Source organism: Venturia canescens, chromosome 7, assembly GCF_019457755.1.
Source record: "Venturia canescens isolate UGA chromosome 7, ASM1945775v1, whole genome shotgun sequence".
In the NCBI taxonomy this organism is placed as follows: domain Eukaryota; kingdom Metazoa; phylum Arthropoda; class Insecta; order Hymenoptera; family Ichneumonidae; genus Venturia; species Venturia canescens.
The window spans coordinates 5,410,004-5,422,831 of record NC_057427.1 but is presented as its reverse complement, the minus strand read 5'-3'; the positions used below and the strand labels follow the sequence as shown (position 1 = coordinate 5,422,831).

At 37.0% G+C, this 12,828-nt stretch overlaps 2 protein-coding genes across 2 annotated transcripts; one reads left to right on the top strand and one right to left on the bottom strand.

The window, feature by feature from the left end:
- Window positions 1-1,223: 1,223 nt before the first annotated feature.
- LOC122413622 (serine/threonine-protein kinase 16) lies at window positions 1,224-3,529 on the bottom strand. The gene is made up of 6 exons (XM_043424086.1): window positions 3,277-3,529; window positions 2,740-2,974; window positions 2,402-2,606; window positions 2,180-2,334; window positions 1,879-2,013; window positions 1,224-1,792 (listed from the first exon to the last, which is right to left on the bottom strand). Exons 1-6 carry the CDS (start codon window positions 3,384-3,386, stop codon window positions 1,676-1,678), a joined length of 957 nt encoding a protein of 318 aa, XP_043280021.1. The 5' UTR covers window positions 3,387-3,529; the 3' UTR covers window positions 1,224-1,675.
- A 4,010-nt stretch (window positions 3,530-7,539) lies between these two features.
- Window positions 7,540-12,784, top strand: YME1L (ATP-dependent zinc metalloprotease YME1L). The gene is made up of 11 exons (XM_043423082.1): window positions 7,540-7,887; window positions 8,256-8,390; window positions 8,872-9,291; window positions 9,656-9,887; window positions 10,161-10,255; window positions 10,364-10,607; window positions 10,701-11,071; window positions 11,178-11,420; window positions 11,560-11,706; window positions 11,832-11,996; window positions 12,084-12,784. Exons 1-11 carry the CDS (start codon window positions 7,861-7,863, stop codon window positions 12,279-12,281), a joined length of 2,277 nt encoding a protein of 758 aa, XP_043279017.1. The 5' UTR covers window positions 7,540-7,860; the 3' UTR covers window positions 12,282-12,784.
- Window positions 12,785-12,828: the final 44 nt, after the last annotated feature.

Below are 12,828 nucleotides of genomic sequence, written 5' to 3'. Positions count from 1 at the left end.
TCGATTTTGCCTCAATTATCATAACAAAAACAATTGAAAAATATATGACGTAAAGTACGTGTGATGGTAGAGATAATTCGTAAACACGATTATCATAATGAATTTATTCACATGACGTTTGTTTTCATTTATTTTTTCAGATTTAAACCCTTGAGTGCAGATGTAGATAATTTGTACTTATTTCTATATAATTTGCAAAAAGGCTGCAGAATCCATAAGAGCTTTACATCAAATTACTTCATCATACATTGAATCTTTATCTGCAAGACGAGATTAATCTGTGGCGGTATCGCCATCCCCTCTTACGGGAGAAAGAGAAAACGCGGGGGCACAAGAGGGCGACGACAAGCGGCATCGCCGCAAACAAGATCTAAAACCACGCACAATCTACACAACGAATCGTCTAGCGTCACGTTTCGCCACAACGGTAGCTACCACCAAGGGCTACCACGTAGCTACTCAACGTCTCGAAGCTTCTCATCATTAATAAATTGAGAAATTTGATTTCCTGATAGCGATCCCGAGAGTAACCTCAAATCTATATTCACCCCATATTTGCCGATGAGTTTCATTCCAATTACATGGAATCAATAGGGTATTTTACACCATGTAAAAAAATATATAAAAATGCATGATTATGATAGATTTCGTAAAAAGTAAACGAGAAACATCAATATTTATTCATAAAAATGCAATGTAAATTTTATAATTCAATTTTAAAAATCGTCTTTTTTCATCTGTTTTTCAAATGTCTAAAACACCATCCGCCAATTGGATTCCAACGTGACGTTACTCCGATAGTAAACAATTTTTGTGGCATTTTTACACTTGTATTATTGCATTCAGACACGAGACACCAATGATATACCACTATAACTCATTATTTTTTTTCACAAATCTTATTACTTGGTCTTTCGCAATTGTATTGTTTACTAACGGAGTGACCTCACAAACCGAAACAACATGGCGGCTAGCGTTTCCGCGCTAAAATTGAAAATCATAAATAAAAAATAGTTTTCAAGACAGTTTTCGGTCTTATAAAATTGAAATAAAAATTCTACTGATTTATTACGACCTCAGGATTATTTTAAAACAGTTTTCTAAAAAAGAGGTGTAATACCCTATTGTATCATTAAAAGTTTTTTTCATACATGTATTTATAAATGAATAAATGAATAAATGAATATATTCAAGATCAAACGCTATAAAAGCATTAGCTGATATTTAGTTTTTTACATTCATTATGCAAACATGTATTTCAATTTGTTAAAATTATGTACAACGTGAATAATTCGTAGAATGTTTTGAAGTGTATTTGCAAAAATTCGTTGGTCCGTTCGTCTTGTTTTTCGCATCTGTTCATTTTGTACTTTCGACGAACGAAAGCACTTTCCTTTTGCAGTAGCATAGAAGTTTGCATTGTCGAAACGCAACAAGAATTGCTTTTGTTATGATTTTTTCAACTCATTTTAGTTGGTTCAATTGTAATATCATTTGGTTTGAGGTTTTCTAAAAGAGTTCGTCGTAGATTTGTATTGGTATTTCAGGCATTATTTTCTTTTTTAAAATTTGTTCCATTCTCAAGATGCAAATCTTGAGATTTTGTTAAAAAAAAATCTTTTTCAGGCTCGAATCACGCATATGGCCTTCGAAATCGTAAAAAAACAGGACTGCTTCAAGCTCTTCCTTCAATGGTCGCTATGGCATCTTGCACCCCTTCAATTACACTATAAATATATGGACGTTCCATGGGATTGACTTTCAGCATTGATAAAATGAGTTTTTCCATGTCCTGGAAGAAATTCAGTCTCAATTTATTGGTGAAAAAAATTGCTACGATATTTTCGAATCTTAAATTCTTTTTCATTTCATTTTTACCTCGTTGTACGGCGAATCTTCGGGAAACGCGATATTTGCACTTATCACTGCAAGAGCGACACTGTCACCTCTTTCGTAAACCGCGTCAAATGGTGATTTGAAGTAACACAATGCGTATAATATACAACCCAGGGACTGAAAAAAAATTGTTTCAACATTTGCATGAATGATCACTCGAAAGCAAATTGCATATTTTGCAATGATATTGAACTAACAACAAAATCTTTTAAGTCAATTTCGATTTTTTCTTCTCTCGCTGTGTTATTGAATTTTCAATTATTCAAAAACTTCAAAATCTCACCCAGATGTCAGTCCTTTCATCAACCATGCAATAACTCTCGACATTGAATAATTCAGGTGCTCGATAAGGCATGGAGCATCTTTCAGCAGCTACATCTTGAAGAGTCTGAGCAGCATGAGCTCCGCACACTTTGACTCTTGCAGGTGCAACTGAGCCTGCAAAAATAATTATTTACTATGTTCCAAACAAAAAATTGTCCTTAACTTTAAACAGGAATCTTACCAAGATCCATAATGACAGGTGTGTAACCATCGCCCAATACAATATTTGCAGTTTTGAGGTCACGATGGGCAAGTGGTTCGGGTTTTGCTTCGTGGAAAGCCTTAACACCTTCGCATATCTGTAGAAAAATATTGAGGACCTCTAGAGGAGAAAAATGGTCCTCTTTCTTACTCCTTCTTTCTAATTCGCTTGCCAATGTTCCTTTCTGTAATTGTTCAACACTTGTCAATATTCTTTATACCGTTGTACTAGAACAGCAGGCAGTATTACAAAGCAAATTTATTCACTTTTTTTTTACTACTAAATAAACCTTTTTGTTCAGGGATACCATTACTTACATGGTAATATGGTAAGACTAGCAAAACTTCGCTTGTTGCATTGACAACAGGATCAGCAGTTCCTTTGTGTGTAGAATCAATGCATTCTATGATGTTTGGATGTTTAAGCATTGAATGGTACTCTATCTCTTTGACTGCTAATCTTTGGTCATCCAGGCCATGACAGACTATTTTTTTGATGGCATACTTTTCGTGTGTCAAAGAATCCTCTACCAAAGAGACGGTACTAAACCCGCTGATAAATAAAGAAGTTTCTTGCATTAAAATATAGTGTAAATGGCTCAAGGCTTTACCTGTTTTTATCACAAGAAAAAAGAAAAACCTCTATCTATTCACGTCAATAGTCATAAAAAAGATGCTGTTTATTTATTCATATTTAACTTTATGGAGCGTATATTATCTCAAAGAGGTTATATCATGAATTTTTTTATTCACTGACTTTTCGAAGAATTCTCTGTGAATTAACATCGATAATAAATCCATTACTTTTCTAGAGAATGTTTATATTGTCAATTTATCTGATGGAATGACACTTGCCCATCTCCAAGATGTTCACGAACGGTGTATTTACGACCGTTTACGGTTATAGTCTCTTTGGCGCAAATGCAGCCCATTTTAAGTATCAAACTCAAACCAAGGCTGTTCATGTTTTCATGGATATGAATAATATAAAGTAATTAAGGAAAAATAAGACAATGATACAGAGATTAATTTTTTCGTTCACGTAACACGAACCATCATTTCTGACGCGACATCAAAATGTCAACATCACATTGAGGTTAAGTTTGCCTAGTGGATATGTCAATTCCCTTCTTGCGGCATTGAAAGCATCGATGTACTAGTACGTACTAACTTTCAAGAGATAATGCGGAAAATTTTCATTTCCATTGTGTGGCTTTTATTTTTGACAGATGGCGACACAAAAATAGTCCAACGGGTACACACATCGGGTATGGCGCATATTACCCACCGTGCATATTCCCCATTGAAGTTTTGCATTGGCATCACTGGACTTGAACACGAAGATTCATAGAGAGGCATGATACTGATAGAAAATATGTTTCTGTTTTACCATTCGTTATAAGTATTAATGAATTTAGTACAGATAGAGCGTCGGGTTGTATTTTTTGGAGTCAGCAGTGCTGATCACTCGTTAATTCAAATATTGAAGTGCTGCATGAGCACTTGAATATGAATTAGTACGATTAAAGAAAATCGCGTTGGATTTTTATTACGGGAATAATAAATATTCACATATACGTACATCAGTCATGCACTAACAGTTTGTATATGTGACTTGATGAATCGAATATATTTATTTAACATTCACTTTTGTTTACCAAGAAACATTTTTGAACATTATATAATATAACATTATATGTATATCTGTCGGAATTTTTGTCTAGCGAAGCACGAATTTTGCGTTTATGATAACGCGTCTCTTTGTTCAATGAATGTGTACGCCGAGATTCAAAATGATAAAAGTTGTTATTAATCTATCTGTGAAGAACAAAAGATGAACTATGGGGAATTTGCGCCGTCCAAATTCCCAATCGACAAAAAAATATATAGAAATCAATGGAAAAACAATCGTCAAAATAATATAGACATGGCGGTGGGGAATTTGCACGGCGCAAATTCCTAATCGCCATGTCACAAATAAACAATATTAATTAAAATTTGATAAAAATACCTTAATATATAAATATTAGAGCGCCACAAATAATGTATAATTTTAATGGATGATCATAATTTATTCAACGGTTCGGTACATACAATTTTGTGTATTGATAATTATGGCAATAATCGGTGAATATTTACGAATGGATTTTGGATAATTCGTTCAGTTTGTTTTCGTTCTTCACGTGTTTACGTTTTCACGCGTTTACGCTTGGGCTTGGTCGTGTTTGGACTTTTCGTAGTGTGCGTAGTAGCAGAGCAGAGTGGGGATAGAGGCGTTCGGTCAGCCAGCGGGAGAGAGGGGAGACGGGCGGACACCGGGCGGAGCTCGAGAGAGGGGAGAGGCGCAGGCGCAACACGATCGCTTCACTCACGTCGCTCGGCCCGCTCGGCGCGCACAGGGAGGGGGAGAACACGTTTCACTTTTCGCTTCACTACTTCATTTACCGCCCGGCGGGCGTAGGGTGAGGCCTGACGCGGAACGCGAGCGTGCCGTTATCGCTACGCATTGTACATTCCAGTGTATTGAGAAAACGGGGCACGAAATACGACACGTGGAATCCTACTTTATCCTGAATGACTAAAATAATCTTTTTTTACGATTTAATTTTTTTCAATCAATCGATAAACAAATAAAATAGAAACCAATAAAAATTGGTAGCGGTCATAATTTTATCAATTATTGTAGCTTTAACAGTTATTTCATAATTTTAACAGTAAATTCAATCTCGCTGAAGCAACTGATCGGTCATCTAAATTACAAAATAAAAGAACTTAAGATCGTGAGAATCGATAAAAGACACGAAAACACAACGTAACGAATATTAAAGTTGAAATTTAATAAAAAAATAATGATTCGCTCCTTGTCAATATACATTTTTTTTCTTTAATTTCTGAGATTCCTTTTTTTGACGCAACTACATAGATGAGCCGATAGGGAAGTCCTCGCACTCGATGTTATTATTACAAAATTTGCACATGAATGAGTATTTATAAAATTTTGGTAATTCGTGAAAAATAGTATCGAGGCAAGGGCCAGTAACAGAAAGAGTTTTGTGACGTCTGTAATATAGCTTCGAGAGTCTTGTGTATGCTCGCACGCGCGCGTGTCCGCAAGCGAGCTAAGATGCAAGCATACCCCGAGCAACGCAACGCAAAGCAAAGCACCTAACGCACGGTCCTAAAGCCATGGGGTTGTCGGCAAGCGAAGACGGACAGTCAGTAAATCTACTCCATAGCGGATAGTTTGACACAGTTCCGAGCTCGATACAGTTTCTGTATCACTTTGAAGTCGCGCAGGCAAGATTCCATGCAGATAAGTCGGAGTTGCAAACGCTGCACGCTAAGCAATGCACGCAACGCGTATAACCGCAGCTATGTACAGCATTACGAATAGTTTTTACTAGTCAAATGCTAACAATAGGACGCGAGCAACCGACCACGCGTGCACGCACGCGGGCACACTCGATTCTCTATGAAACGGTGGTACAGGTTTTGTCACTACAATTCTTTCTGTTACTCGACATATTGGCTTATCCATTTGCGCAAAAACGGTTTTCTGGAGAAAAAACCTAGGGAAGAGTAGGCAAAGAAGAGCCCTCCCTGAAAATGGGGATATTTTTTTTCGTTTATGTTAATTTTCGTATTCAATCGGTCGTACAATTAAATAACGAATTTTTTCTCTCGCGTCGGTATAAAGTTAAATTTTTGGTGAATAAAAACCCAAGTTCGTTCTCGAAAAAAAGACCAGCGGAAATATAACTTTGTGATAATGAATCGCGATTACGATTTTCTGCGATACGGTGAAGTGATAACAAAAGTTAAAGGTGAAATGATAAATTCCAAACATGGGAGGACGAAAAAACATTGGAAGCAAAGTGTGTTGAAAATATGTGGAAAGTTCTTTATGATCAGAACCATGGAGCAGGATAAGAGAATCGTAGAGGCAGAGGGAAAGCGAAAGAATCGTGGAGGAAGATGGAGAGGGAGAGGATCGTCGAGGAGAACGGAGATCGCAAGGATCGCGGGAGAAAAAGGTAGGAAGAAGATCGAGGCCTGTTCCTGTAACCGTGAGTAACTACACCAACGATTTTTTTTTTAAATACGAGTACGCGAAATATGAAAAATGATTTTCATGTTACAAATGTAAACATTCTGCCGATTGAATGATCAAAACACGTGAACGTCAGGATGACGTTTGGATATTTCATGGAAGTATTTTTTTCAAATAATGAACCGTTAGATATAATATTTTCATATTATTTATTTTCATGATACAGTCGTTGCGATTTATAGATTTACGAATAGAATGTTTTGCAGAGTTGATATATGGTGGTAGTTGTGCAAATTTTCGTTGAAATGTTTCTGGTAAAGATGTAAATGTGTCTTTACTCGACTGTCAACAAAGTTGAGAATCTCTGTCGTCGTATCTTTTTTTCTTCAAGTGCTCATGCAGCACTTGAATATTTGAATTAGCGAGTGATCAGCGCTGCTGACTCCAAAAAATACAACCCAACGCTCTATCTGTATACTACATATTCATTAATACTTATAACGAATGATAAAACAGAAAAATATTTTCTATTAGTATCATGCCTCTCTATGAATCTTCGTGTTCAAGCCCAGTGATGCCAATGCAAAATTTCAATGGGGGAATATGCACGGTGGGTAATACGCGCCATACCCCACACATCATCAGTTGTGTCAATATTTTCTTACTAACTAATTTATTTTCACGTTTCTTTAAAAAAAATATCATCTTAATGAAGTGAAAACAATTGCCTAAATACATAACAGATGGAATAAAAATATTAGAAGCAAAAATAAACGAATTATCGATATCGATTTTAAATGTCGCGCCATTTATTTCGAAAGAAGGACTCCTCAAAAAACAATTACCGCCATGGAATAGAATAAAAATTTGTTTGCTCCTTGTGAGTTTTTTAGTGGTTTTTCATCTTGTTTGTTTTCGAAATCAAGCTATAAAAAATTGTTGAAAATTTTAGAAGTACCCAGCCGACAGTAGTGGGGTTGGCTTATCATCGCGATTTCCGGTTGATAGAATAATTTTTTTTCTCTAACCTCGTCACCGATGACACCGCGGTTGGGGAATCTTCTGAAAATCATAGGTTCAGTGGTCATTGGGAGGAAAGAAAACGCAGTCCGAGAAGAGAAAAAATAAAACGAAGCGAGCAATAAGAGATTCCCTGCTCGCAGCAGGGCTGTGTTTTTGCGTGTTGTTCGGTCGATTGTGTATCGGAAAGGAAATTAATAAAATAATATTTTAAAGAATACACGGAACAGAAGAAAAAAAAATTGTAAAAGTTGAAAGAAAAGTTGAAGTGCCAAAAGTTCTGCGGACTTCGTGTGTGAAAACGTGTTATATTTGCGTTGTACGCTTCAGCTGACGGACGGAATACTTCCCAAATAGATACTTTCCCGATGATTTCGCTTCAGTCTCATAATCAGGCAAGTGATGCAAGCCTATTTCGTTATTTCGATACTTACCGCAACGTCTCTTCAAGTTTTATTTATATACTCTTTCGACAGAATGCCAGTCGCGAAGTTAACATTCCTTCTGGATTATTTTGTGAAACGTCATATCAATTTGTAGAGTTATGTGCCAAAGTATTTTATTTTCACCTTTAGGTAATTGTATGTATTGCTGGTTTTTTCGAAGGTCCCTTATTTTACATAAGTTTGACGTTACGTTATTTTATGAATCAAAATATGTTGAACCAATTTAAAATTACAAACGAATTATCTTATAAGTTAACTATCTATCAGGTTAATCTTAGTTAAACAAGCAAACGTTCCTCATATTGTTCCTTTTTTAGGTCTTGTACCACCTGACACAATTGACATCAGCATTCACACCAATAACATCTTCAATATCAACCAGAATAAAGAGACATGAAAATGTCAATGCTCATATATCGACCGATGAACTTTGTCCCGAAAGTCTTAGCGAGGTGTGTAAAGTAATTTTATGAATTATAATAAACGAAAGAATTTGATCAATTCACTAAGCTGTCAACTGTCAAATCGGGTCACTCAATCTGGACTTCTGTGAAGCCTTGAACAAAATTCAAAATTATTGGCAAATAATCCTACAGAGATTTGCTAAACAGTCATAATTACTGTCCTTGATGTGTTCTTTTAATTCTTCAAAATTTTATCTCAATACTCTTTGCTGAGGCCTTAAATGATTCATCTTATTTTTCATCATTTCTATTCTGACGATGAACCAGTTTTCATTCAACAATGTTGCAGAATTGTTACAATGAAATAAAAAACAATTAAATTTCCAATCATCATAAGAATACTTTTTCCTAGTTTTGACATGCATACGCCTCAAATTTTTATTTGAAAACTCAGTCGCAGCATTGATGAACAAATAACTGAATGAATACTCAAAATCATGATTGTTAAATAACTGTATTTTATTTGCAGGCAGCAAAAAATTTCAGAGGGTTCGAATTACACAACCTTGTAATTGAATCGATAGGCAATCCACCAAAATTTCGTCAGCTTCTTGACGAAATTTCGGTGGGAAGAGTGAAGCGGCCACTAAATAAATGTAGCATATGGAACGTTTCGTATGTATCTGGGAAATGTTTTGCGGACAACAAACGAGATTTGTCATGTTCACCGATTTCCGAGCCTATTTTACTACCGGTTATAAAATGTTCTCTCGAACGAGCAAGGAACACGATGAGAAACGACAACTTTTTCATCGGGCCACATTCACATCGAGGTATTTCGATACGTAGCTTTAGAACAAACAGGAACATTGAAGCAGAAATGGAAAGAAATCCTACAATCACTGCACGACTTCGAAAATGGATGGGTTTAACAAAGGCCACGCACGAGGTACAAGATTTGGGACAAAACATACAAGTGCTTTGTTCTCTTTTTCCTTTTCATCAAAATTCGTTTGACTCGTTATTATTCGAGTTTTTCCATAAATTCTTTCGCTACTTATCTGTGTTTGTTATACCTACTTGAAAAATCTCGTATGTACATCAAGATTCGGTAGGTCAATAAACCGAAAGAGCTGAATGGGAGTAATTTATAAAAAAAACAACAATCAATTTTCTGTTTTGATTTTAACGCGCGTGGAAAGCATTTTTCATTGGTTCGAAAACGATAGATACTAAACAATATTTTCAAGTTGTGCTTGACAAAAAAAAATAATAAATTCATAAAATTTCGTTTGACAATGAAAATCGTTCAGAACGGGAAATCCGGAATGACGATTGATCAGACAAATCTCGAGAATTTTAAGACTCTACTAAACGATCATGATATGACGAAAGACGAGAAGCAAAGGATGAAAGTTGCATTCGCCGAGGGTTATCTAGCTGGGAATGGTCGTAAGGTGCCCGGTCGAACCGTCCGCTGGCTTAAAATCTTGCAGCAGGTGGTAATGATCGGCATTACCTTCATCGTTCTCATATCTGTAATGGGTGTGTATGAACGCTAGCGATTTTTAATAAAAATTGATGCACTAAATGAATAGTTATCACATTGGCTTGAAAAATTGTTGGCACTTCTGGTTTTGGTCTTGGCAATTCGCATTTATTTTTGAAAGCATCCTGCAACAAGAAATGACCGCTAAAGATTTTCAGTCCTTCGCAGAAGTTCTTTGAGTCCACAAGTTGTAAAAATATTTGCGTATTGCATTTTCCTTTTTGTGATTTACCATGACAACGGAGTAATTAATTTTTATTGTCTATCAGCGAGTACAAACGGAAGTATGTTTAGAATTCAAATTGGCAAGCAAGGCATGATCGATCCTGAGGAAATAAATGTGACTTTCGAAGACGTTAAAGGGGTGAGTTTCAATGGCTAGAAGAAATCTGACGATCTTATGACAATAAAATCATGAGGAATATATGATTTATATCGTTGCTCGATTTGACATGTTTTTTTTTTATCAAAGGTCGACGAAGCAAAAAGCGAGCTCAAGGATGTCGTCGAATTCTTAAAAAACCCCGACAAATTTTCGGTTCTCGGTGGAAAATTACCCAAAGGTGTTCTCCTCGTTGGGCCACCGGGAACGGGAAAGACGCTTTTGGCACGTGCGGTTGCGGGTGAGGCTGGTGTCCCATTTTTCCATGCCGCGGGACCAGAATTTGACGAGATTCTCGTTGGCCAGGGAGCACGAAGAGTTCGTGATTTGTTCAGTAAGTTTTTGAAAATGATCATTCTCCAATATCGTGATCAGCATAAATTTCAGCGTTATATATATTTATACATTAATCATTCTTTTGATACAGAGGCTGCGAAAGAACGTGCTCCTTGTGTAATATTCATCGACGAGATCGACTCTGTAGGTGGAAAACGTACCAATTCGGTGCTTCATCCATACGCGAATCAAACGATAAATCAACTCCTCTCCGAAATGGATGGTTTCCATCAAAACGAAGGAGTCATTGTTCTCGGGGCGACGAACAGACGCGACGATCTTGATAAAGCTCTTATGCGACCGGGACGTTTTGACGTTGAAGTTTTCGTCAGCACGCCCGATTTCATCGGTAGAAAAGAAATAATTAGTTTATATACGAAGAAAATACTTACGAAGCAGGTTGATGTAGATTATTTGGCACGATGTACGACCGGCTTTACGGGTGCTGATATAGAAAATATGGTAAATTATTTGTTGAACGTGTTTTTCTTTCCTCATTTGACAGTAAGTGAAATTACAGCTAAAATGTTTCTCTTGCAGTTTCATTTTATTCATTATCTTGAAATAGGTTAATCAAGCAGCTTTAAAAGCCGCGATCGAAGGAGCGGAGTTCGTTACGATGCGGCATCTCGAACGAGCACGAGACAAAGTGATTCTTGGTCCTGAGGGAAAAGGAAGGATGCCCGATGACGAGGTTAACCGTATAACAGCCTATCACGAGGGCGGACACGCTCTCGTTGCTTTTTACACCAAAGAAGCGACTCCTCTGCACAAAGTCACTATTGTACCTCGCGGACCTTCTCTTGGACACGTGAGTTTGAAAAAAGCTCGAAAACTTAACTGTAGTACACGAGAAAAGTCTGTTTCATACGAATCGCCACTGTTATGTCCATATATAATCTCATTGTGACTGTATACTTTATTACGTTTTTTCATTGTATGATTTTTAGACTTCTTTCTTACCAGAGAAAGACGTATATCACGTGACGAAAGCACAGCTTATGGCAAAAATGGATACGATGATGGGCGGAAGAGCTGCCGAAGAGCTGATATTTGGACCTGATCGTGTAACCACCGGAGCGTCGAAAGATCTCCAGGTGACTTGACAGGGAACTGATGTTGGAGTTTATGGGAAAATATTCTGATTCAAACTGACTGGATCTTGTTGTGAATGGAGGTAACAGCTTGATGGCATGTTTAAAAATGTAATGATGAATTTTAGGACGCCACTAGAATAGCCGAGGAAATGGTTAAGCGATTTGGAATGTCGGATAAGGTCGGCTTTCGATTCCACACAGATCCAAATCAGTCGTACAGAATTAATTCACCGGAATACAGTCCAAGTACGAGTGAACTGATTGACGGCGAGGTCAAGAGACTTTTGCAGGTAATTTCATTTCTCTGAATCGTGCGAGGCTTTTACGTTCCAACGAAAGTTCTTAATTAATGAAAACCGATATTTTTTAATCGCTAGGAATCTTACGAGAGAGCAAAAAATATACTGAAGACACACACCAAGGAGCACAAGCTTTTGGCGGACGCTCTTTTGAAGTACGAGACACTTGATGTCGAGGACGTAAATGCGATAGTAAATGGCAAAAAACCACAAGTCGAATTGTTGAACGAGTCTACTAGAACCCCGATTATTGAAATTCCCACGAACGTCCTGTAAATATAAGGGAATTTTCACAGTCTCTCCCTTACTAACTAAACAAATTTAAATTCGGCAGTGTATCGCGTCTCTTTTTCGCTGAGTCCCCGAGACTAGGAACTTTAGCGCGAAAATCAAACGATTGAATGAGTCCTCGCGCTTGGAGAACTTCCGGCCGTACTTTTTTGTTCTTCATTTCGAAACTACGATCGTCGGGCAATCACTTTTCCATCGGCTCGGTAAACAAAAATGAATAAAGACGAGGACAACACGCCAAATAATTGAGAAAACCACATATAATAAACAAATTTATGATTCTCGGTCGATCGAACGTGAGGAAAATTCGATATTCCGCGATATTTTCAAATCGCGGTTAAATATTGTTGAAAATTTTAAAAAGCGTGCTTCGTCGCGACATAGATAGTTAACATTGCGAGACGAGATTAAAATGAAAATAAATAATGTGACTGCAATTGAACGGCTGGTGTATGCACGAGATGAATAAATTTTGTACAGTAAACAAATCCGTCTTTTCCATTTTTCCGAATTCCTTCCTCATCATTCATAC